Source organism: Elephas maximus, chromosome 7 (genome assembly GCF_024166365.1).
Source record: "Elephas maximus indicus isolate mEleMax1 chromosome 7, mEleMax1 primary haplotype, whole genome shotgun sequence".
In the NCBI taxonomy this organism is placed as follows: Eukaryota; Metazoa; Chordata; class Mammalia; order Proboscidea; family Elephantidae; genus Elephas; species Elephas maximus.
The window spans coordinates 128,597,674-128,622,790 of record NC_064825.1 but is presented as its reverse complement, the minus strand read 5'-3'; the positions used below and the strand labels follow the sequence as shown (position 1 = coordinate 128,622,790).

At 45.7% G+C, this 25,117-nt stretch overlaps 1 protein-coding gene and 1 long non-coding RNA gene across 10 annotated transcripts; one reads left to right on the top strand and one right to left on the bottom strand.

Moving 5' to 3' along the window:
- Positions 1-391: 391 nt before the first annotated feature.
- Positions 392-17,898, bottom strand: LOC126081049 (ubiquitin-like protein FUBI). Of its 8 annotated transcripts, none has more exons than XM_049892470.1 (5): positions 17,700-17,785; positions 17,361-17,443; positions 17,110-17,254; positions 16,680-16,725; positions 392-2,228 (listed from the first exon to the last, which is right to left on the bottom strand). In XM_049892470.1, the coding sequence occupies exons 2-5, from the start codon at positions 17,433-17,435 to the stop codon at positions 2,084-2,086; spliced, it is 411 nt and encodes a 136-aa protein (XP_049748427.1). In that variant the 5' UTR covers positions 17,436-17,443; positions 17,700-17,785; the 3' UTR covers positions 392-2,083. The 8 variants fall into 8 exon arrangements, with proteins under 8 accessions (XP_049748427.1, XP_049748433.1, XP_049748431.1 ...); XM_049892474.1 differs by lacking the exon at positions 392-2,228 and adding an exon at positions 2,237-2,546; XM_049892469.1 differs by lacking the exon at positions 392-2,228 and adding an exon at positions 10,663-12,239.
- LOC126081052 (uncharacterized) lies at positions 17,863-23,885 on the top strand. 2 transcript variants are annotated; one of them, XR_007518281.1, is made up of 3 exons: positions 17,863-18,091; positions 22,907-22,985; positions 23,164-23,885. It is a non-coding gene; the product is annotated as an uncharacterized LOC126081052 (long non-coding RNA). The 2 variants fall into 2 exon arrangements; XR_007518282.1 differs by having other exon boundaries at positions 22,904-22,985.
- Positions 23,886-25,117: the final 1,232 nt, after the last annotated feature.

Genomic DNA, 25,117 nt, shown 5'->3' with positions numbered 1-25,117 from the left:
TTTAACTTTGAACACATTGAGACTTTTAGACCATCCCACCAAGAGGTCCAGTTGGACTCACCTGCCAGGGCCAATTATAGACACACATATACACATACATATATACACACAATTTAATATGTGTATGCCATTTTATGGGCTGGGGGATTATTTTTATTAAAAGGTATTATACTGGAGATACCTCCAAGGAACGTATGAAACTCTAAATTGAAATACCTCCAAGGAACGTATGAAACTCTAAATTACAGTCAGTCAACTGTCAGGTTTTTAATACCTGTTAAACCAGTTTTACAAACATTTTCTGTTTTATAAAAGGTCCAGGTGAGTCCAACTGGACCTCTTGGTGGGATGGTCCAAAAGTCTCAATGTGTTCAAAGTTAAAAACATGGCTCTCCTTAATATAAAGTAAGCATGTGTCAAAGATTACTTAATCTTAAGGGTTACCAGCATGGTGGAGATACTATTCTGCAGGAAACCCTGGTGGTATAGTGGTTAAGTGCTACTGCTGCTAACCAAAAAAAGCTCGGCAGTTAAATCCATCAGATGCTCCTTAGAAACTCTATGGGGCAGTTCTACTCTGTCCTGTAGGGTCACTGTGAGTCAGAATCGACTCGAAAGCAAGGGGTTTGTTTTCTTTTTTTTGGTTTGTAGTATTTTGCAACTTGCTTTTTTTCATTAAAAAGGGGGGGGTGGAGATCTATATTGGTATTTGAGACCTATACCCTATTCTTTTGCAACTTGCTTTTTTTCATTAAAAAAGGGGTGGGGTGGGGATTTATATTGGTGCTTGAGATCTATACCCTATTCGTTTAACCCCTAACATGGCAGTACAAACTATAGAATACCAAGGAATAAACTTAAATGTGTAAGATTTTATGTAGAAAGTTATTAAAGAATTTATTTCAAAATAACCTTGTAATATTGATTTTATAAACAATGAAATACATAAAGCAAAAAGGGAAAGCCCCTTCTCCCCCCAAGGCAACAGCATTGTATCTTTCCAGGCTTTTCTCTACCTGTGTACGCAGATTTCTGCAACTTGCTTTTGGGGGTTGAGTCACGGTGCATCCTTAAAAGGAGCAAAACACGTGTAGGTATTAATAGCTGTGACGCCGCGTGGACCACGAAGAATGCTGCAGCGAGGCGCCTGGTGCCTGTGACTTGCGTCAGAAGAGTCCTCAGCCTGGGGGAGGCTCCGAGAGGGGGTGGGACTTCAACCCGCCGGAAGGATGAGCTAGCGGGTAAGCTGTAGGGCATTCCAGGCAGGATCCTGGGTCGCGAGGTAGGGCGTGCATGTGGACTTCGTATTTCTAAATGGCAGAACCTTGACAAGAGCAGGAGCGCGGGGCGGGGCACTGGAAGCCATGGCCATGGCCAGACCTGAGGCTCAGTCTGTAGCGCCGGAAGCAGGAAGGGTCCAGACTGTGAACCACCTGTAGCCTGAAAAGCTGTTTTTTGCTGCATGGTGGTTAAGTCTTTACCCCAAAAGGCCTTCTCAGAATGCCAGAGCTGGGAGCATGCTGGGTGCAGGAATGGCGAATACTCGCTGCAGTACCCGCCCCATGGCACTCTTAACACTACAGAGATGGATTCCCGGAACTCTGCAGGTGGCACCCAGAAACCAGGGCAGCAGGTGGGGGAGATGATCAGCCTCCTGTGTCCCCCTTCTTCTCGTCACTATGCACATGGATGTCTAGAAGGGGAATGATTTGTCCTGAGTCGCAAATTTCCACTTCTGGCCCTGGGAGTCCCCCAAGGAGCGGTGGAGCACGCTGTCCCCTAATGAGCTGGTGGGGATGACGGTTGAGGGGCCTCCCCAAGGCCAGTCTTGGAGTATGTGGGTCAGTGGACATGTGGAAGTAACAGGCTTAGAATTCAGATTTCCTGCCCCTTAGAGTCAGGCCAGGCCAATAACTGGTCTTTTTTTTCACCTGGAGAGACATGCCCAGATCCCTTTATTATCTTGTCCAAAGTCTGCACGAGCTTACGTGGCACCAGAGCTAGGGCAACAGCCAGACCTCAACCAGTTTCATGTGAAAGCCCCAACCCACCTCAGCAGGAACTAAGCAAAAAGGGGTGTTTATTATATCATGTTAACTAAAAAGTTGAGCATAGTCTCTGCCTTCAGGCATAGCTGGACCCAGGTGTTCTCCATGTCTCTGTCTTGAGGTTCTGCTCTCCTCTGGCTTGGCTTCCTTCTCAGATAGGCCTTGTCACACTGGTGACTTCTATTGTACATAATGAACAGAAAATGTTTGTAAAACTGGTTTAACAGGTATTAAAAACCTGACAGTTGACTGACTGTAATTTAGAGTTTCATACGTTCCTTGGAGGTATTTCAAAGTTATCCAAACACTGGACTCATCAGGCCACCACAAATAGAAGGAAAAGCCCAGTGTCGAAGTCAGAGTAAAAGAGAGTCAGAGCAGGTGAGGTCCACAGAACACAAAGGAGATGGCCCCATCAACGGATCAGAGGACAGGGAGAAGGACCAGGCCCAGAACATGGGGGTTCAGTGTGAGCTCAGCAGATGGGATCTGCAGGGGCTGAAGAGGGAGGGAAGGACAAGCAGCCGTTTGTCCAGCTCAGCTCTAACACAAAGATGAGCATAGGCATGACCCTGACCCACCTCCCATACTCCCTGCAACTGGAGGGCCTGCAGTGCCCACACCCAGTGTGTGGCTAACTCAGGCCTCCTCCTTCCTTCCAGTTTGCTGTGGACTATGTGCCTTGTTTTGCATGGCTTTTTGGTTCTAGCTCTTTCCTCTTTTCCAGCTGAGCCCTTCCTGTGTTCGTGGATCCTCCTGGCCCCTGTATGTTCTTGGAAGACAGAATTATCTATGGGCAGGAGTGGCCAGGAGTTGGGCTTTTTCAATCAGAGGGATCTATGTATTTCACGGCCCCCCCGTGGGCCCCGAGTGTGCCCTCCTCGTCTGGGTCTGCTTCCTGATGGCAGGTGCTGGGACCTCTGCAGCCAGGGCACAATGTCTCCTGGGCATTCCTGTGTTCTTGGGTCAGGCGGTGTTGAGTAAAACATCAGCTCATGAAGGGGTGGGAAGCAGAAGAGGCTGCAAGGCAAGCCTGTGGAATCACCAGGGCTTCCTCAAGCCGAGATACTTCTAGGAGAGCCATGATGGGGGGCTGTGGTGTGAGGAGACCATCAGGTCGCCTGTAGCAGGGCCTTTGTGCTGGGTGGCCCTGTCTACATGACAGGCGCTGTGTACATGCCAGCTGGTGCTCACTGAGCCTGTGTGCACCCTAAGCTGTTATCTAACCTGAGCAGGGCAGAGGGAAAGGTGGGGGCCCCATCTGGCACCAGGCACAACCAGGTTCCCATCCCAGCAGGGGGACATCAAGCATACCCCATTCCTTCTACTTCTGGGGCAGCACTCTTGTTTGTTTTCCTCTGAGGGACTCGAATCTCCATTCCCCAGCCATTGGGTCTCACCTCACCCCCTGGCTCCAGGTGTGGCCTTGTGACCCAGGCCTGCCTATGAGTCTGCCTTGGGGCTTCAGGAAGGAGGTGCTCTCCCCACTGGTGGCAGGTGAACTTGGAGCTGTTGGGCCATAAGGACAGTGCCTGTCTGAGGAGGAGGCCACCCCAGCGGGACGCCGAGATGGAGGTAGAGACACAGACTCCTGGTGCAGCTCTGGGCACCTGGGCCCCAAACACCCTTTCCTTTTTGCTTCAGTCAGAGTGAATGGGGCGGCGGGGGTCTGTCGTACGCTACTGGAAGAGGTTTGCTGCTGTGCCTACTGGATGTGTGACCTGGGGCAGCTATTTAAACAATCTGAGCCTCGGATTTTTTTTCTTCAATAAAATGGACACAAATTGTACAGACGTCTCAGGGTTATTGTGAGAATGAATTACCTAAGTAAAGCAGCCAGCACCCTGCCTGGCACCAGCAGCACCTGCCTTGCATTTTAACAAGAACCCCTCAAATACGTATGGTGAATTCTTCACATATATTTTCCACATCTATTCATCTATGGAGCCCTGGTGGTGCAGTGGTTAAGAGCTCAGCTGCTAACTAAAAGGTTGGCAGTTCTACTCTGTGCTGTAGGGTCACTATGAGTTGGAACCGGCTTGATGGCACCTGACGACGACATTCACCTCCATCAATGTAGGCAAGAAATACACAATGACACTGATGGAAAGCCGAAGTCGAGTGCAGCGGCTCATGGGACTCACCTGAAGTTTGCAGCAGTCAGGAGTGAAGGGCAGGTTCCCTGGGGTCTTGCACTCCCTCCTCCCCAATGTGTGCAACAGAATTGTCACTGGCCACTGTCTCTGTCATTTGACACTAACTGGCCTTTTTATTCTGGCAAATGTACACTAACTGGCTCTCGGGGGAACAAAAAACCCGACTGTAGCGTTTGCCTATTTCTGTGATATAAACACTGAGGTCACTGAAGGCAGAGGGCAGAGAAACGCGAGATGAGCTCTCCCAGGTCGGTGCAGGTGGCGCAGACGCCACTGAAGGTACATTTATATATGGCCGGCCCAGATGCCTTTAGAGGTCCTGGGTAGCACTAATGGTTAAGCACTTGGCTGCTAAACGAAAGGTTGGAGGTTTGAGTCCACCCAGAGGCACCGAGGAAGAGAGTCCTGGTGACCTACTTCTGACAACCCTCAGGAGCACAGTTCTGCTCTGACACATACGGGGCCACCCTGAGTCGGAGTCAGCTCCATGGCAGCTGGTTTTGGTTTCTGGGTTCCTTTAAGACCTGCCTGAGGGAAGACATGAGAGCGCCAACCCCAGCCAGAAGCTGGGATTACTGTTCCTCAGGTGCTAACTCGCCAACCTTCCAGGTTCACGTTTGTACATGAGCGCAACCCAGTGGCTCCCCCCACCAAGTGTCAGGCAGTTATTTAGGGTCAACAGGGGAGGAAGCCCTTGTTAGCAGCAGCACACAAACTCCAAAAGGCTGATCCTATACATTTGAAAAGTGATTCAAGGATATACCTTGAACACAAGGCGGAGGTGGAATACACAGCTGAGAAGAGACTGAGATAAACATTTGAAAGGAAAGGCGTCGGAGTATTTGTTCAAAAGAACCAAGGGAGGATGTGACATTGATGGCCAATAACATTTAGGATATATTTGTTAGTTGAGTTTTTTTTTTAACTTTTTAATCTTGAAATTATTATGAATTCAAGAGAAGTTCCAAAAAGAATACAGAGAAGTCCCATACCCTTCACCCAGTTTTCCCCAATGGTAACAACTTACGTAACTGTATTTTCGACTACATTTACATTGGTACAATTCACAGACCTCACTCAGATTTTAACAATTTTACGTGTGTGTGTGTGTAATCCATTGCCAGCGGAGTCGATTCCAACTCACAGCGACCCTATTAAGACAGAGTAGAACTGACCCATAGAGTTTCTGAGGCTGTAAATCTTTACAGAAGCAGATGGCCACATCTTTCTCCCCGGAAGCTGGCAAATTTGAACCGCCAACCTTTCAGTTAGCAGCTGAGTGCTTTAACCACTGGACAACCCGGGCTCCATGTACGTATAATACTATGCAATCTATCTTATGTGTGGATTTATGTACTCATCACCATAATCAAGATACAGAACTATTCCATCGTCATAAAGATCCCTCGTGCCATTTAGAGTCCCAAACCTCCCATCCCTAACTCCTGGTAACCACTCATCTGTTCTCCACCTCTGTAATTTTGTCATTTCAAGAATGTCATATAAATGGAATCATAAAGTGTGTAACCTTTTGATACTGGCTTTTTTTCTTACTCAGCATAACTCCTTTGTGCTCCATCCAAGCTGTTGCATTTTTTTAAATAATTTTTTGTTGTTGAGAATATACACAGTAGAACATACACTAATTCAACAATTTCTACGTGTACAATTCACTGGCATTGATTATACTTTTCAAGTTGTATAATCATTCTCATCCTCCTTTTCCGGGTTGTTTCTCTCCCATTAACATCAACTGATTGCCTTCTAAGTTCCTTTTCTAATCTTTCAAATTGCTATTATCAATTTGATTCCACATGGATATTAAAAGAGCATAATTCTCAAGGCAGACATTCTTTACTAGTTAAGCTAAACTACTGTTTGGTTTTAAGAAGACTTCAGGGGTTTTTTTCGGTTTAAGGTTTATGATGCATTCCTTTTTATTGCTAAGTCATATTCCATGGTATGGGTATTGTTATGGATTGTATTGTGTCCCCCCAAAATGTGTCCACTTGGCTAGGCCACGATTCCCAGTATTGTGTGGTTGACCACCACTCTGTGATTTGATGTCATTTTCCTATGCGTTGTAAATCCTAACCTCTATGATGTTAATCTACAGGATTAATTTGTATCTTGAGTCAATCTCTCCTGAAATATAAAAGAGAGAATTGAGCAGGGAGGAGAGGGACCTCATTACCACCAAGCAACAAGAGCCAAGAGCACACGTGTCCTTTGGATCCAGGGTCCCTGCACTGAGAAGCTCCTAGACCAGGGGAAGACTGATGACTAGGACCCTCCCCCAGAGCTGACATAGAGAGAAAGCTCTCCCCTTGAACTGGCACCCTAGCCTCCAAAGGTGTGAAAGAATAAATTTCTGCTTGTTAAAGCCATCCGCTTGTGGTTATTTCTGTCACAACAGCACTAGATGACTAAGACAGGTGTACCAGTTAGTTCAACCATTCACCCGTTGGAAGACATGTGGGTTATTTCCAAATACAGATTCTCCTCACTTATGGACTATCTTGTTATTTGAGATTTCATATTTATGACGATAGTAAAAAATCTACTATCCAGACTATGTATGTCTGGCAGTAACGAAGGCTGAGGTGTGAGCCGAGAGTAACACTGGCTGTGATGGTTAAGGTTATGTGTTAGCTGGACTCGGCCATGATTCCCAGCAGTTTGGCAGTTATGTAATGATGTAATGCTGGCCACTCGCAAGATTTTAAGACCCCAGACATTACTTACTAAAGTAGGATGTAGAACATTGTCTCTATGAACTGTTACGCCAACTGACCTAGATGTCCCCTGAGACTATGGTTTTAAGCCCTCAAGCCCAGCGACCCAGTCCCTCAAGGTGTTTGGTTGTGGCTGAGTTTTCATAACTTTGCCCCCTGTGTGCTCCATTATATACATGGATATGTTTGCAGTACATACAAATACATATGTAGAAATAGCCTCTGCCAAATCTATATATGTTCATGGGCATATTCCCATATACCACCCCGTTCAACTTATATATCTATATATCCACTCATAAATTGATCGTTATTACTGTTATTGCAAGATTGTGTATGTAATAGTATTCACTCTTGTTTCCTTTTACGCTTGTGTTCCTCCCAGTGTCTTCCTTTGCCTTGGTCATATTGTGATTTTCCCTCCCTCCCACTTCCATCCCTGGTAACCATCAAAGAATGTTTCTTTCTCTGTGTAAACTTTTTCTTGACTTTGTATAATAGTGGTCTCATACAATATTGTCCTCTTGTGACTGACTTATTTCACTCAGCATGTCTTCCAGGTTCATCCATGTTGTGAGACGGTCCATGGATTCATCATTATTCTTTAACGTTGTGTAGTATTCCATTGTGTGTATGTACCATGGATTGTTTATCCATTCATCCGTTGATGGGCACTTAGGGTGTTTCCATCTTTTTACTGTTGTGAATAATCCTTTGATGAACATGGGTGTGCATATACCTGTTCATGTCATGGCTCTTATTTCTCTAGGATATATACCTAGTGGTGGGATTGCTGTATCAAAAGGTATCTCTATTTATAACTTTTTAAGGAAGTGCCATATCATTTTCCACAGTGGTTGTATCATTTTACAATCCCACCAGCAGTGTATGAGAGTTCTAATCTCCCTCTTCAGTATGGATTACATCTCAACATAAAGAAAACAAAAATCCTCACAACTGGACCAATAAGCCACATCATGATAAATGGAGAAAAGATTGAAGTTGTTGAGGATTTCACTTTACTTGGATCCACAATCAACAGCCATGGAAGCAGCAGTCAAGAAATCAAAAGACACATTTCACTGGGCAAATCTGCTGCAAAGGACCTCTTTAAAGTGTTGAAAAGCAAAGATGTCACTTGGAAGACTAAGGTGTGCCTGACCCAAGCCATGGTATTTTCAATTGCATCATATGCATGTAAAAGCTGGACAATGAATAAGGAAGATGGAAGAATTGACGCCTTTGAATTGTGGTGTTGGCGAAAAATACTGAATATCCCATGGACTGCCAAAAGAATGAACAGATCTGTCTTGGAAGAAGTACAACCAGAATGCTCCTTAGAAGCAAGGATGGCGGGACTGTATCTTACATACTTTGGACATGTTGTCAGGAGGGATCAGTCCCTGGAGAAGGACATCATGCTTGGTAAAGTGGAGGGTCACCAAAAAAGGGGAACACCCTCAAGGAGATGGATTGACACAGTGGCTCCAACAGTGGGCTCAACCATAGCAACGACTGTAAGGATGGCCCAAGACCGGGCAGTGTTTCGTTCTGTGGTACGTAGGGTTGCTATGAGTCAGAATCAACTTGATGGCTCCTGACAACTGTAACAATTTTCCTACACCTTCGCCAGCATTTGTTGTTTTCTGTTTTTTGATCATTGCCATTTTCACCAGGGTGAGATGATATCTCGTTGTTTTGATTTGTGTCCTTCTAATGGCTAATGATCACAACGAGCATCTCTTTATGCATTTGTTGGCTGCCTGAATGTCTTCTCTGGTGAAGTGTCTGTTCATGTCCTTTGCCCCCTTTTTAATTGGATTATTTGTCTTTTTGTTGTTGAGATCTTGAAGTTTACTATAAATTTTAGAGACTAATCCCTTATCAGATATGTCATTGCCAATTTTTTTCCCAGTCTGTAGGTTCTCTTCTTACTATTTTGGAGAAGTCTTGATCCGCTTAAGTGTTTAATTTCTAGGCAGTACTAGTCATTTAGTTTATCTTCTGCTATCTGTGCATTTTTAGTCACATTTGATAGTCTACTTATGCCATAAATTACGGCCCCTAGGTTTGCCTCTATTTTTTCTTCCATGACTTTTATAGTTTTAGATTTTACATTTAGGACTTTGATCCATCTTGAGTTAGTTTTTGTATATGGTGTGAAGGATAGATCCTGTTTCATTTTTCTGCAAATGGATATCCAGTTGTGCCAGCTTTGTTTAAGAGGCTATCTCTTCCCCATTTAATGGATTTCGGCCCCTTGTTGAAGATCAGCTGTGTCATGGACTGAATATTGTGTCCCCCCAAAATACATGTCAACTTGGTTAGGCCATGATTCCCAGTATTGTGTGGTTGTCCTGCATTTTGTGATTGATATAATTTTCCGATACGTTATAAATCCTAATCTCTGCCTGTGCTTAATGAGGCAAGATTAGATTATGCTGAAAAGGATTAGGGTGGGATGTAACACCTTTGCTCATGTCACATCCCTGATCCAATGTAAAAGGAGTTTTCCTGGGGTGTGGCCTGCACCATCTTTTATCTTACAAGAGACAAAATCAAAGGGAAGCAAGCATAGAATTGGGGATCTCATACCATCAAGAAAACAGCACCAGGAGCAGAGCACTTAAGTGTTTGGACCTGGGGTTTCTGTGTGGAGAAGCTTCTTGTCCAGGGGAAGACTGATGACAAGAATCTTCCTCCAGAGCTGACAGAGACAGAAAGCCTTTCCCTGGAGCTGACGCCCTCAATTTGGACCTCCAGCCTACTAGACTGTGAGAAAATAAATTTCTCTTTGTTAAAACCATCTGCTTGTGGTATTTCTGTTATGACAGCACTAAGACAAGATGTCCATAAAAAAAAAAACAAAACTTGTCACCAGCGAGTCGATTCAGACCCACACAGCAACACTAAAGGACAGAGCAGAACTGCTCCACAGGGTTTCCAAGGAGCAGCTGGTGGATTCAAACTGCTGACCCTTTGGTTAGCAGCCAAGCTCTTAGCACTGTGCCACCAGGGTTCCAGCTGTGCATAGGTGGATGGATTTATTTCTAGGCTCTCAATTCTGTTCCATTCATCTATATGTCTGTCATTGTACAAGTACCAGGCTGTTTTAACTATCACGGCTGTATGGTGGGTTCTGAGATTGGTAAGTGTGAGACCTCCTACTTTGTTCCTCTTCTTCAGTAGCGCTTTGCTTATTCAGGTTCTCTTTCCTTTCCATATAAAGTTGGTGATAAGTTCTTCCATCTCTTTAAAGAATGTTGATGGAATCTGGGTTGGGATTGCATTGTATCTATAGGTTGCTTTGTAGTAACGACATTTTCACAATGTTAAGTCTTCCTGTTCACGAAGCGTGGTATGTTCTTCCATTTATGTAGGTCTCTTTTGGTTTCTTGCAGTAGTATTTTATAGTTTTCTTTGTATAATCTTTTACATCCCTGGCTAGGTTTATTACTAAATATTTTGCCTTTTAGGGGGCTATTGTAAATGGTATTGTTTTCCTGATTTCCCTTTCAGAATGTAAGTCAGGTAGTTGTCTTCCAACTTGTTTTTCAAAGGTTTGACTATTCTAGGTCCTTTCTATTTTCATATGAATCTTTTGCATTTTCACATGAATTTTTAAATTAGCTTGTCAATGTTTACAAAAAAGCCTATTGGAATTTTGATTGGTATTGCACTGAATTTATGATCAATTTGGGAAGAATGAATATCTTAACAACATTGACTTTTCTTATCCATGAAGATGGCATATCTTTTCATTTATTTAGGTCTCCTTTAATCTCATTCAGGGAAGGTGTACATCAGGGTTGTATCCTTTCATCATACTCATTCAATCTGTACGCTGATCAAATAATCTGAGAAGCTGGACTGTATGAAGAACAATGTGGCATCAGGATTGGACAAAAACTAATTAACAACCTGCAATATGCAGATTCGGTGCAATGGACTGCTTTTATATGGCTTTTCTCACCATAGTCTTATAACCCCCGTGGTCATGGATTAAATTGTATTCCCCAAAAATACATGTCAACTTGACTAGGTCATGATTCCCAGCATTGTCTACCATTTTGACATCTGATGTGATTTCCCTATGTATTATAAATTCTAATCTCTGCCTGTGGTTAATGAGGCAAGATTAGATTATGTTAAAGAGGATTAGGGTGGGATGTAACAGCCTTACCCATGTCACATCCCTGATCCAATGTAAAGGGAATTTCCCTGGGGTGTGGCCTGCACCATCTTTTCTTTCTCAAGAGATAAAAAGAAAGGGAAGTGAGCAGAGAGTCGGGGACCTGATACCACCAAGAAAGGAGCACCCCGAGCAAAGCACGTTCTTTGGCCCTGAGTTCTCTAGTTACAGAGAGGAGAAGCTCCTAGACCAAGGGAAGATTGATAACAAGGACCTTCCTCCAGAGCCAACAGAGAGGGAAAGCCTTCCCCTGGAGCTGGTGCCCTGAATTTGGACTTGTAGCCTACTGGACAGTGAGAAAATAAACCTCTCTTTGTTAAAACTATCCACTTTTGGTATTTCTGTTATAGCAGCACTAGATAACTAAAACACTCACCAAAAGATTGGGTAGGATTATGCAAATAAGGTGCTTGTGGCCCACCAAGGGGATTGGACAGCTTGTTGCTAATGCAAAAAAGGTACATGGAACCCTTGTGGGAGTGGGACAATGCAAATAAGGTATATGGAACCTTAACGAGGATATTGGTCCATTTTGTCATTCCACTATGCTTAAAGGGAGACATGGAGAGAGAAAAAGAGAGAGCTATAATGTGTAAGACAGGGACAGTGGCACTTGACAGCAAGAATCAGGAGGCAGGTACATGCTGGCTGCGGTGGGGGCTTACCAACTCACGGAGCTAGGAGCTTTGTAATACTTGCCCAAGCAGGCAGAGGCAAAGTCGAGAGTCTGAGGGTCAGAGAGAGGCCTGCCTGAGGGCATGGCTGAGAAGAGGCTGTCCTGATCGAAGAACTGTATCCTGAGTAATTTCTGATTCTCAGTTGTAACCTGTTACCTCCCTAAGAAACCCCATGACTGTGGGTAGTCTGTGAGTCCTGTGTGGCCACTCCAAGGAATTACTGAACCCAGCAGAAAAGTGGAGAGTGTTGTGGGAGGGACAGCTGGTGTGAGAGCTGGTAAAAAAGGTTGGAGAGAGGAGGTATGCCTGACCTCCACTTCACAGGAATTAGCCTTGGGCCGTTGATGCTGATCATGATGTTGTGAAGTTGCCGGAGAAGGTTGGAAGACGTCGCCACCCCACCATTTTTACAGATGACACAATCTTGCTTCCTGAAAGGGAAGAGGACTGGAAGCATACTGATGGAGATCAAAGACTACAGCCTTTGGTATGGATTACACCTCAACATAAAGGAAACAAAAATCTTCACAACTGGACCAAAAAGCAACATCATGATTAATGAAGAAAAGACTGAAGTTGTCAAGGATTTCATTTTACTTGGATTCACACTCAACGCCCATGGAAGCAGCAGTCAAGAAATCAAACGACACACTGTATTGGGCAAATCTGCTGTAAAAGACCTCTTTAAAGTGTTAAATGACCCAAGCCATGGTATTTTCAATGGCCTCATAGCATGCAGAAGCTAGAAAATGAATAAGACTGAAGAAGAACTGATGCATTTGAATAATGGTGTTGGCGAAGAATATTGAAACCACCATGGACTGCCAGAAGAACGAACAAATCTGTCTTGGAAAAAGTACAGCCAGAGTGCTCCTCAGAAGTGGGGATAGTGAGACTTTGTCTCACATACTTTGGACATGGTATCAGGAGGGACTAGTTCCTGGAGAAGGACATCATGCTTGGTAAAGCAGAAAAAAAAAAAAAAAAAGCAGAGGGTCAGTGAAAAAGAGAAAGACCCTCAATGAGACAGACTGACAACAGTGGCCACAACAATGGGCTCAAGCATAACAACAATTGTGATGATGGCGCAGGACCAGGCAGTGTTTTGTTCTGTTGTACATAGGGTCTCGATGAGTCAGAACTGACCTGACAGCACCTACCAACTAACAACAACATACAGGATATACATTTCTGTTGATAGCGTCTTTGCTGGATCCAGCGGGCCCTGAAGATGGGGGCTGCACATGGTCTTCTGAGAAGGCACAGTGTTGCCTTCCTTGATAGTCTGCCTTTAGAAAGCCAGTTACCTTCTCTGTGCTTTGTGTTTTTTCATCACTAAAATTGGAATGATAACTGTACCCAATAACAACTCTACTAAGGGCTTTTTAGGGGGGATGAAAGCACATAAAGCATCCAGCACCTGGCTCACAGGAGGTGGTCAATAAACATTAGGCCCTTTTTGCTTTCTTACAGGTTGTATCTTTTCCAGTGTCTTACAACAACCTCTCATATTACTTTCATATATAGTTCCCTAATTAAACGGCAGGGTAGAGCTTAATCTGTTTTATTGACTAAAAGTCTTAGAAAAAGTGCAGCGGGTTGGTGGTCTCACAGTGAGGCTCTGACAAAGTCTGGAGTCATGGCTAGGTCTTCCAGAGACCTTTTGCTGCTTCCTCACATTTGACCTCAACACCTTTGGTGAAATATGACAAGCGGCCTATCCTACAGTAAACGGTCTCAATACTTGTGCCTGTTTCAACTCTGCTTTTTAGTAATTTCTCCGTCTTCCTCTTTCGTTTACCCCCCTGGTAATCTGCTGTTTCTCTGGCTCTGGCCTTGGAAATCAGGCCACACTTGATAGAAATGTACATAAAGCAAGAGTCATTAAGCCCTGAGGTAGGTCTCCCAGGACTCTCCTGTAAAGACTGTGCATGGATGCATTTCTTGCATCTTGCACTATTGATTTTAATTGCTCAGAGGCCTTGAGGGCTCCCTTTTGGCACCTGGGCCAACTTCTGATGAGTGGAAGGCCAGCTGCCTGGTCATGTAGCACGCTGCACCGCCTCCCTCCTGCCCAGTCCCAGCCGGATCTCACCAACAGCTGCGGGGCAATCAGTGCCTGCTGAAAAGCTGGCCTAGTGGTTCTGAGGACTGTCAGACTTGATGTTCCCTTCAGGTGGGCCACCAGGACTCTCCTTAAGGTCACCAGCGATCCTAGTCTGTAGGACCAGTGGACACCTTTCAGTGGCTGTGGGGTACAGGAAAGGAAGAAACCAAGGATAGCTCCAAGGGTCCAAGATCCATCTGACATCAGCAGTGATGTCCCTATTCCACGTCCTCTTCTGAATCCGGCTTGACTTTCTGGCAGTTCTCTGTCGATGTACTGCTACAATCGCTTTTGAATTATCTTCAGCAAAAGTTTACTTGCATGTGATATTAATGATATTGTTTGATAATTTCCGCATCCTTTTGGATCACCTTTCTTTGCTCAAGGCAGCAAGTGACAGTCTCACTAGCTTGAGACTTGTTCAAAGACATAAAAACATGTCAACTGACTCCATTAGGCAGGAGTCTCAAACTCAAGCTGGGTGGCCACATAAGTTAAAAAAACAACTGCAAGTGCAGCAGGCCAGATATATGAAATATCAAATGCAAAAAAAAAAAAACCTCAACGTTAATTTTTTAATTCAACCGTGGTACAAGTGTATAACATACAAAATTTATAATGCAGGCAGTTCCCAGGTTACAAACATCCGCCCCACTTACGGACAACTTGAACTTGTCCTTTAACGTTACGTAAATTTGCCCTCACTTGGAAAGGACTGAACCAACCCCTACCTGCAACAAATTCATCACAATCGCCTTCACTTGTTGCACGTGCAGTTTTTAAATCGCTGAAAAAGCTTCAAGCCTTTTCTTGCACTAAAGTCAGTCGGGCTAAATATCAACCGTATGCACCTGTTCCAACTTTCCTACAAATTCTTAAAGACACACTCAGGAACAGATCTTGCTCATAACCTGGAGACTACCTGTACTGAGTATTTCAAAGTTAAAATTTAAAAATACACTTTGAAAAATAGCAATCTTTAATTATTAAAATTCCTTTCATAATCTGTTACTCCTTTGACTTGGAACCAGAAACCTGACACCTTTTCTTCTGCACCAAGATGTCAATGTCAGGTCTCCTGTTTCGAGTTGCAATGTGTAGAACAGAATTCAATCTTGTATCCTTTAACTGGGAGCGAAATTTAGTTTTACTCAATTTCATAACAGAAAACAGCTGTTCGCAAAGATAGGTACTTCCAAACATGGACAGAATCTTCGCACAATGGTTTCTATATTGAGGATAACTCTTGCCGAGGTATTTGTAGAATTCTGGTATTCCGAGGTCATCGTATTTCGTTTTCAATACCGTATTACACTGCAGTTCAATAACTTCCATTTGTAGCTCTTCACTAACACTATCAATGTTAATTGAGAAAGGCGAGCTAAATAATGTGAGCTCATTTTCATAATGTTTAAAATCAAAGAACCTTTTCTGGAATTCAGTCTTCAACTCTACAATTTTGGCGATGTAGGTCAAGCCATCACTTTTATTTCCGGAAACTGACTTCAGTGCAGGAAAGTGGGCCAGATTATTTACTGCCAAATGAGTTTCCCAAAGACTCAGTTTCTCTAGGAAAGAGCAAATTGAATCATACATTTGTGTAACTACTTGTGAACGTCTTTGCAGAGAAATGTTCAAAGTGTTTAGATGGTCTGTAATGTCAACCAAAAAGGCCAGGTCTCTGAGCCAGTCTTCACTGCTGAGCTGGGGAAGGAATTTTCCCTTGGATGACATGAACAAATCTATCTCTTTTATCATTTCGAAAAATCTCTTCAGTACCGTACCACGACTAAGCCACCTAACCTTTGTATAGTAAAGGAGATTACCATATTGTACATCCAGTTCACTCAGCAAAGCACTGAACTGTCTGTGGTTCGAGCCACGGGAGCGTATCCAGTTCACGGTGCTAATCACTACGTCCATGACATGTTCTAGCTTTAACCTTTTAGTACAAAACATCTCCTGGTGAATGATGCAGTGAATGCATTTGAGTTCTGCATCCTTGCGAAACGTTTTAACCTTGGATTTAAGTTTTGCAACAAGCCCCGTGTTATCAGATACCATTGCAGGAGCACCATCTGTGGTCACACTTACTAATTTTGACCAGTCAACATTAAACTTTTCAAGACTTTTCTCAACATCCAAAAATAAGCCACTTTCAGATGTTGGATCTGTCACTGGTACCATGTCCAAAAGTTCTTCGGTGACATAAAAATTCTCATCGACACCACGGATAAATATAATTAACTGGCTCGTATTGTTTATATACGTGCTCTCATCAACTGCAATAGAAAATGCCACAAATGATTTCACCTTTTCTCGCAACTTGTCCTGTAAGTTCTCAGCCATATCTTTTACTCGCTGAGCTACAGTGTTTCCAGTTAGACTTATGTTTGCAAATGCTTGCTTCTGTTCAGGACACATGATTTCGGCTGCACTGAGTAGACACTCTTTTATAAACTCCCCATCTGTGAAAGGTTTTGCTGCCCGGGCAATTTTTTCACTTATTACATAACTGCACTTCACAGCAGCATCACTTATTTTATTGGCATTTGATGATAAATGCTGTAAAACTTTTAGTCCCTTTTTTAGTTCATTAAGTTTTTCATCACGCATTTTTTCTGTATACCAGACAAAATTCTTACTATGGTTTGTTTCATAATGGCGTCTTAAGTTGTATTCTTTTGACACAGACAATGTTTGTTTACATATTAAACACACAGGGCTATTCTTTACTTCCACAAAGAAATACGCTCGTTCCCACCTTTCTTGAAACATGCGACGCTCTCGATCCAGCTTTCGTTTTCCCACTTTTGATAGAGACATAGGAACAAAAAGAGAGTTCACTTTCTCTTACTATAAGAAAAACAACAGCATAAGTCTGATGATACAATGGTAACTGACATTGGTTTTGAGAAGCAACGGGGAGCGGTGGGGACTGTAGCAAACTGCAGAGGAGGAGTCACTACTCAGCCTGGGCACCTAGGTTGTTGGTATATGGGAACACAAGACCAATGTTATCAGATCTTCCTACTTTTTCAAGAAAAGCCAGAACATTGAATCTTAACATAGAATCATCTGACTTTTAGATATTGTGAATGAAAGGAAAGACTTTATAAAGGCCAAAGAAAATAAGTCTAAGGGCCACAAATAGCCCCTAGGCACTGGTCTGGAGCCCCTGGGGCCCCACTCACCTCCTAGTATGCGGCCAACCACTTCCAGAGTAGTCAGGGCTTCTATCCCACACTGACCCAGGGTGGCTTCGTCCTGTAGGGGGGAACCTTCAAGTAGCACGACCTTATCTTCAGGGGTGAGGCCCTCCAGCGTGGCTACTCGAGCCTAGGATGGGAAGGGAGAGTCAAAAGTGTTCTCTAAGGAAGCCACAGGAGGGCAGGCAAAAGGGCGGATGGCGTAGGGATGCTCAGAGGTGCACTACTATCCTTACCTTGATCTGGGCAACCGTTTCCAGGCCAGTCACTTCAAGAGTGTGCAGCTCCCGGGCGCGGACAAACAGCTGCATATCGGCGACTTGAGGATGGAAAAGAATGAGGTCAGCAGCTGGGAGAGGCAGGGGTGGGCTTGAGAGTCCAGGATAGCTCGCGGGGCCGAAGGGCGCCTGCGGGCCGGTCGTGAGGCAGGGACGCCCGGAGCCCACAGGAGGGGGACGCGCGGGGTGGGCCAGGCCTGTCGCGAGGCGGGGAGTCACTCCTCACTCCGCAGTTCCCCTGAGCCCTGCCACCTTCCGTCCCTCAGGTTTCAAGTTTCAGTTCTACCTGGATCTTACCTGGGACCCTGGCACCCGCCGCCCTAGCGGTATAAACGGAACCGAAAGGCTCCGGAGCGAGGCCCCGAGTACAGCCGCCACTAGGGGCGCATTGCGTCACTGCCCCGCGCCGCCTCACGCCCTCCGCGGAGGCCACGCCCCGTCGGCCCTCACCACGCCCCCTTCGATGCGCGCAGGCGCGGCCCCCGTTCTGGGCGAGCCCGAGAAGGCCGGCCGAGTGGAGGCGTGGGTGTCTCTCCTCGTGCCGTCGATGGGCGCGCGGTCTCCCTGGCGGGCTGTGGGATGCGTCACAGGAGAGCTGCTTAGCCTAACGCTCAGGACGGAAGCCCAGCTATGTGTGGGAGCTTCGGAACAACGAGTCCTCCGCCGGGACCTCGGTTTCCTCATCCGAGGTGGGCGTCTCGCTGAGGCGCCGACAGGGCTGGAGTGAAGAGTAAGAGGGGAGGTGGTGGAGAGCGCGCGGGACGGATCCTAGGGCGGGTCGCAGCCGCTCAAGGGAAGTTCCCTGGTAGCCGAACGAAGGGGCGCACGTTGGATTGGGCCGCCTTGTCTCCCTTACGCCGGGGAGTGCGTCCAGGGATGGCGTAGTGTTGCCCAGGATAACCCCCGGAGCTCGATGGGACCCCAGAGCCGCAGACTCTAGCCCGCCCTGCTTTACAGCACTTCGTTCCTCGTAGCCCTCAGACCTAGTCCAGCGCTGGGCGTTGTGTTGGAAAGAGAAATAAATGCTCGACGGACGAGGATCCTTAAGGCAGAATAGTGGGTTAAGGTGATAAACGGTGGAGAAAATCTAGGTCTGAATCCTCCCTCAGCAGCTTACCAAACTAAGCCAAATTCTCTAAGCCAAACTTTTCTGTAAAGCAGGATGGAAATAATTACTTTGTAAGATTATTGTGGCAACCTTGGTGGCATAATGGTTAAGAGCTATGGCTGCTAACCAAAAAGTCTGCAGTTCGAACCCACCAGACGCTCCTTGGAAACCCTGTGAGGCAGCTCTGCTCTGTCCTATAGGATCGCTATGGGTGGGAATCGACTGGACGGCAACGGGTTTGGTTTTTTGGAAGATTATTGTGAGGCCTGAATGAAATATGTGTGACTCTCCGTTAGCACAGTGTCAAGTGTGTCTGCATAAAACCAAAACTGGAGAAAGCTGGGGAACAACCTGTTTAAGCAAGATAGACTTTTCAGCCAAATATAGATGAGAACTTCAGAACTGGCAAGGTGGAATGGTTCAGACACAGGCCAGACTCGGTTCGATACCCAGCCTCATCGCTTACAACCTGTACGAGGCTGGGCAAGTTACATACTCTTTCTGAGAATGGAAATAATAGAACCTACTCATATGACTGTTACGAGAATCAAATCAGTTAATATTTATAAAGCACTTAGAAGAGTGACACATAGAAAACAACAAATTATTAATGATAAGTAAAATATAGAGAAATACCACGTTGGGTCAGACTTGTGATCCATATTTTTTCAAAACTGTTCAAATGTACCTCTCCTCGTTTCAACGCCACAGATGGGAGAGGCAGACACGTGAGAGCCCAGCCCTCCTTTCCAGCCTTGTACCCTATGGTCTCTTTTACTCTTGGTGAACTGAGCCCAATGCCTCTCTACCCCCAGGCTTTGCTTCTGCCTTGCTCCCTACCTGAAGTGCTCACCTCCTTTCACCTGTTGAGTTTTTGCCTATCCTTTGAGCCCAGTGGCTGAGGGGAAGGTGGTGGTTTCTTTTACCTGGGGGTTGCCGAATCACCCCAGCATGGCAGAGCCTATGGTTGGGTACTAGTTCATGGAACATCTGCTGCCCAGGCAGCATCCGAAAGCATATACTGTCTCACTGCAAGTGGCTGGGATCTCCTCTCCACGTGAGCCTAGACATAGGCATAGCATGAAGGTCGAAGGGGGCCTCTGGGGGCACTGTGGGTGCAATAGTAGCTGCCACCTTGGCATTTGTGCTCCATGCCCCACAGTTCGCCTGCCTCAACTCAAGCTGTGGTTTGCTCTGTAGGAATAGGACTTGCACTGAGATCCCTCTGGGCTGGCATCTGCCACAAGCCTGCAGTAGAAGCCAGGCGTGGAGCCCTCTGACTTCTTGGGGCAGGGCCTTCCCAGAAGAGAAGAAAAAGAAGACCAGAAGGAAGACTCAAGTGATTGAACCCCCGCTCTCCCAGCCCTACCCATGGCTTCTGACTCAGGCTTGGGAGACAGGCACAGCTGGGTTGGAATTTGACCCTGCCATCTCTGTCAGTGTAACCTTGAGCTAGTCACTTAACCTCTCCCAACCTCAGTTTCAGCAAAATAGAGATGATACATCTGACTCAGAGGACTGTTAGGAGGGAAAGATGAAGATACACATAAAGCACTTAGAATTCTGTAAAAATGGTATGACAGGGTCTGAGTCTGACCTCCTCATCTAACTTCACAAGGGGAAGGAGCGTCAAGATCAACAGCCTAAGGCTGATTCCTTTGAGGCAGAGGTCAGACACACCTCTTCTCTCAGCCACCTTTACCAACTCTGACACCATCCGACCCTCCACGGCACTCTAGTTTTCTGCTATAGGTTCAATAATTCGTTGCAGTTGCCACACAACTCAGCCCATACAATTATGGGGTTTATTAGGGAAGTAACAGGTTACAGTTTGTCAATCAGGACAGCCTCTTCTCCGCTAAGCCCACAGGTACACCTCTATCTGGCCCCTCCACCCCTCAGCCCAGCCTCTGTCCTGCTCAGGCAAGTGTTACAAAGCTCCCTTAGCTCTGCTGCTGAGTACTCAGAGGCACCCCACTCTGCCAGTAAGCCTTGGGCCGGAGGTGCTCAGCTCTAGCTTTGTGGGTCGGGAAACCTAGCTCCACCAAGTGCTCAGAGGCACCCTACTCTGCCAGCAAGCCTCTTGCCTGAAGGCACTCAGCTTTCTTGCTCCATGGGTCAGGGAGCCCACCACACCATCTCCTGCCAGCCTTCTGCCTCTGCTGCTGCCACTTCTTGCCACCTTCAGTGTTCCAGCTCTTTTTCTCTCATTCTCATGGCAAAGGAGGCAGTTGTTCATGGAGGCAGTTACCCTCAAGTTCCATATCCTCTTACAATTCCTGACTCTCCTTCCTCTGTTGCTCCAGGTGAATAGAGACCAATTGTGCAAGCTTTTAAGACCCCAGGTACTATGCAGCGAACTAGGTGGTAGAACAGAAGCACTAAACATGTTATAAGGCCAATTAACTGGAGCGTCCCATGAAACCATCACCCTAAACCTCCAAACCAAGGCACCAAATCCCATGAGGTGTTTGGTTGTACATAAGCAGCCTCAGCAGCTACTTTTGTTGTTGTTGATATAAATATATCTGTCACACAACTTTTGTTGATTCACTTTTATAGGTGTACAACTTATTGACAGCAATTACAATCGGCTGTGCAACCCTGCCCTTAATCAATGTGACTTTTTCCATCACTGTTAACTTCCCTTTTTCCCTTCCTTCCTGCCCCTGGTAACCACTAATAAACTTTGGTCTGTGCATTTGCCTTTTCTTGTCTTTTTATATAAGTGAGGTCATACGCTATTTCTCCTTTTGCGGTTGGCATTATTTCGCTCAGCATAATGTCTTCAAACTCCATCCATACTATAGCTTGTATCAAGACTTCATATCTTCTCCTGGCTGGGTAGTATTCCACTGTAGGTATGTACTACATTTTGTTTATCCATTCATCTGTTGAGGGACATTTAGGTTGTCTCTTTGGCTACTGTGAATAGTGCTGTAATGAACAATGCTGTACAAATCTCTTCTTATTGAGTCTCTGCTTTCAAGACTTTTGGGTAGATACCTGGGAGTGGAATTGCGGGGTCATATGGTAGTTCTATTTTTAGTTTTTGAGGAATTGCTACACTGTTTTCCACAATAGCTGTGCCATTTTCACCTTCCCACCAGCACTGGATAAGGGTTCCAATTTCCCAACATCCTCGCCAACATTTGTTATTTTCTGTTTTTTTATCTTAGCCTGCATAGTGGAAGTGAAATGGTATCTCACTGTGGTTTTGATTTGCATCTCTATAATGGCTAGTGACACCAGCATCCTCTATGTGTTTGGTGGCCATTTGAATGTCCTCTTTGGTGAAATGTCTAATGCAAGTCCTTTGCCCATTTTATGATTGGGTTACTTGTCTTTTTGTTGTTATGTAGTTGAAGTTTTGTATATATTTTGATTATTAGTTTCTTTTTGGATATATAGTTTCAGAGGATATTCTCCCAGTCTGTAGCTTACCTTTTCACTTTTTTTTGGCAAAGTCTTTTGATGAAAAAAGTTTTTAATTTTTATGAGTTCCCTTTTATTGTCTTTTGCTATGTGCTTTTGTTATTATATTAGATAACCCATTGTTGAAACCAGGGCTGACAGTGTTGCTCTGTTTGTTCTAAGAATTTCCTGGTTTTCGTATGCATGTTTAGGTCCTTAGTCCATTTGAATTTGTTTTTGTGTATGCTGTGAAGCGTGGACTTTTTTCATTTTTCTCCTCGTGGAAATCCAATTTTCCCAGCACCATTTATTGAGGAGACTCTTCTTCCCCATCAAATGGACTTAGCACCCTTGTCAAAAATCAGTTGACCACACAACAGAGAACCCCTGAGGGAGCAGGAGAGCCGTGGGAGGCAGACCCCAAATTCTCATAAGACCAGACTTAATGGTCTGACTGAGACTGGAAGGACCCTGGTGGTCATGGCCTCCAGACCCTCTGTTGCCCCAGGACAGGAACCATTCCCGAAGCCAACTCTTCAGACATGGATTGGACTGGACAATGGGTTGGAGAGGGATGCTGGTGAGGAGTGAGCTTGGGTCAGGTGGACACTTGAGATCTGTTGGCATCTCCTGCCTGAAGGGGAGATGAGAGGGTGGAGGGGGTTAGAAGCTGGTGAAAAGGACACAAAAAGAGAGAGTGGAGGGAGAAAGCAGGGTGTCTCATTAGGGGGAGAGTAATTGGGAGTGTGTAGCAAGGTGTATATGCGTTTTTGTGTGAGACTGGCTTGATTTGTAAACTTTCTCTTAAAGCACAATAAAAATTATTAAAAAAAAAAATCAGTTGACCATAGGTATTTGGGTTTACCGTATTTTACGTAAACAATGTGCACCTTCTGCGTTTGCTTGCCAGCCACGCCCTTCTGCCATGAGGTGTTTTTGTAAGTGTTGGTTCTATGCTAATTTAGTTATTTTTTTACAGCAGTATGTGGAAGAGGATTGGCATGGCAGCCCTTGTGAGGGTGCCTTGCTGGAGAGGAAGGCACAGACGACAAATGCAGAAGGTACGTGTGATTTGTGTAAAACCTGTCAATTCTATTCCATTGGTCTATGTGTCTCTTGTTATACCAGTACCAGGCTGTTTGATTACTGTAGCTGTATGGTATGTTTTAAAATCAGGACGTGTGAGTCCCGGGTCCTGGTTTCTTCATTTACACATTCATCTCTTTATTCATTTCACAGATACTTATTGTGCACCTACTCAGTTCCAGGCATCACTCAGCTGGTCCTGGCCCTAAAATGAAGGAGAGAGGAGGTCCCTGGCCTGGAGACCAGAAGAGGCTTGGCTCAGTTGGTGCACTGTCCCCCAGCAGGCTGAGAGGAAGGGCCTTGGCTGTGGGGTGCTGAGGCCTGGGGAGAACCAGCTTGTCACCATACCTCCCTGTCACAAACCCCTCCCCCACCCCCGCCAACCTGCCCTGCTTTGTGCGGTCCTCTGGGATGCACAGCATCCCTATCTATGAGGACGTTGCCCATGGAAACCTCCAGATGACCTGGGGGGACATCTGGGCTTTCAGTGGGGTGTCAGGCTCTGGTCTCTGCTCTTTGAAGGCTGAAGGGTTGAAGCCCAGAAGCGGGCTGACTTCCCTGTCCCTGGGGAGTGATGGGGCCCCTGGCCTAGCTGATTGGCCTCCTGCCCACTGGCCCTGCAGAGGACATGGAGAGCTTCCCCAGTGCACTGCTGGGGACAGTGGCCATCACCCCAGGCATTGTGCGATGGTGGCCATGTTTCTGTCTGGGGTAACAAAAACATTTTAGAAATAGTGATGGTTGTACAATGTGAGTTTAATTAATCCCACGCAATTGTACACTTAAAAATGGTTAAAATTGCAAGTGTTATGTTACATATATTAAAAAATAAACTGTTTTATGCTGACTGTAACCTATTTTTCCTGCTTCATATTCCTGCCTTCCCTGACCCTCAAGTTCCTTTATGTCACACACCACAACCATTTTTGAAAGCCTCCCGTGTGGCAATTAATAAACATTAAGTGTCTAATTTTCTCAGCAACCCTGTGAGGTATGTATTGTTAGCTCCATTTTACAGATGGGGAAACTGAGTCTCACACCGGTCAGACTCCAAGGTCCGTGCTCTTTTCCCACGTGGCAGTTCCTCTCTGTTGTTCGCTCCGATGCCTCAGTGCCTTTGCTTATGCATTGATACAACACCTGGCTCAGACTCACATCTGACCACCCTTATGTGCCCCGACACCACCAGAAACCTCACCTTTTTCTTTTGCACCAAGATGTCAACATCACATCTCATGAATTGCAATTTGTAGAATGGAATTCAACCTAGTATCCTTTAACTGGGAGCAAAATTTAGTTTTACTCAATTTCACGTTGATTCCAACTCATGGTGACCCCATGTGTGTCGAGTAGAACTGTGCTTCACAGGGTTTTTGTTGTTATTAATAATAATGTGTTTTTGGCAAAAGTTTACAAAGCCAATTAGGTTCCCTCCATAGGGTTTTCAGTGGCTGATTTTTCGGAAGCAGATTGCCAGGCCTGTCTTCCGAGGTGCCTCTGGGTGGGTTTAACCCATCAACCTTTCAGCTAGAAATTAAACACTAAACCATTTGTGCCACCCAGAGATTTGCTTACAAATGTATCATCCTCCCCCCACACTGGAATGTCAGCTCCAAGAGAGCAGGGATCGAGTCTGTCATGTGCCCCAGCACCTGGAGCCACACGTGGCACATGGTGGATGCTCAGTAAACAGCTGCGGCTTCAGCTGATGGGCAACACGGCCAGGTCTGTCCCCCACTCCCGCATGCTCCCCAGCCCCCTGATGCTGGAGAATCTTCCTGGGATTTTCCCCTTGGGTCTCCTCTAACAGACCCTGGCTGTCTGGGTAGGACCAGCCCCAAGCCTGGCCCACACCAGTGCTCGGCCACCGGTTGCCAGCACCCAACCAATGTGGGAACAGCCATAATTAGACACTTGGTCTGTTCCGGCTCCGTCCTCACTACAGGTGGGAATCAGGTACAATCTTCTTAGGGGCAGGGCCTGCCCCTCCCCAACAAAGTGCCTGGGACCTGGGTTCCCCCCAGGGTGAACTCACAGTTTTGCAGAGAGCAGCCAAGCTTCAGGAGGAAACCCAAGACAGATGGGGGCACAGCCACCAGCAACAGCA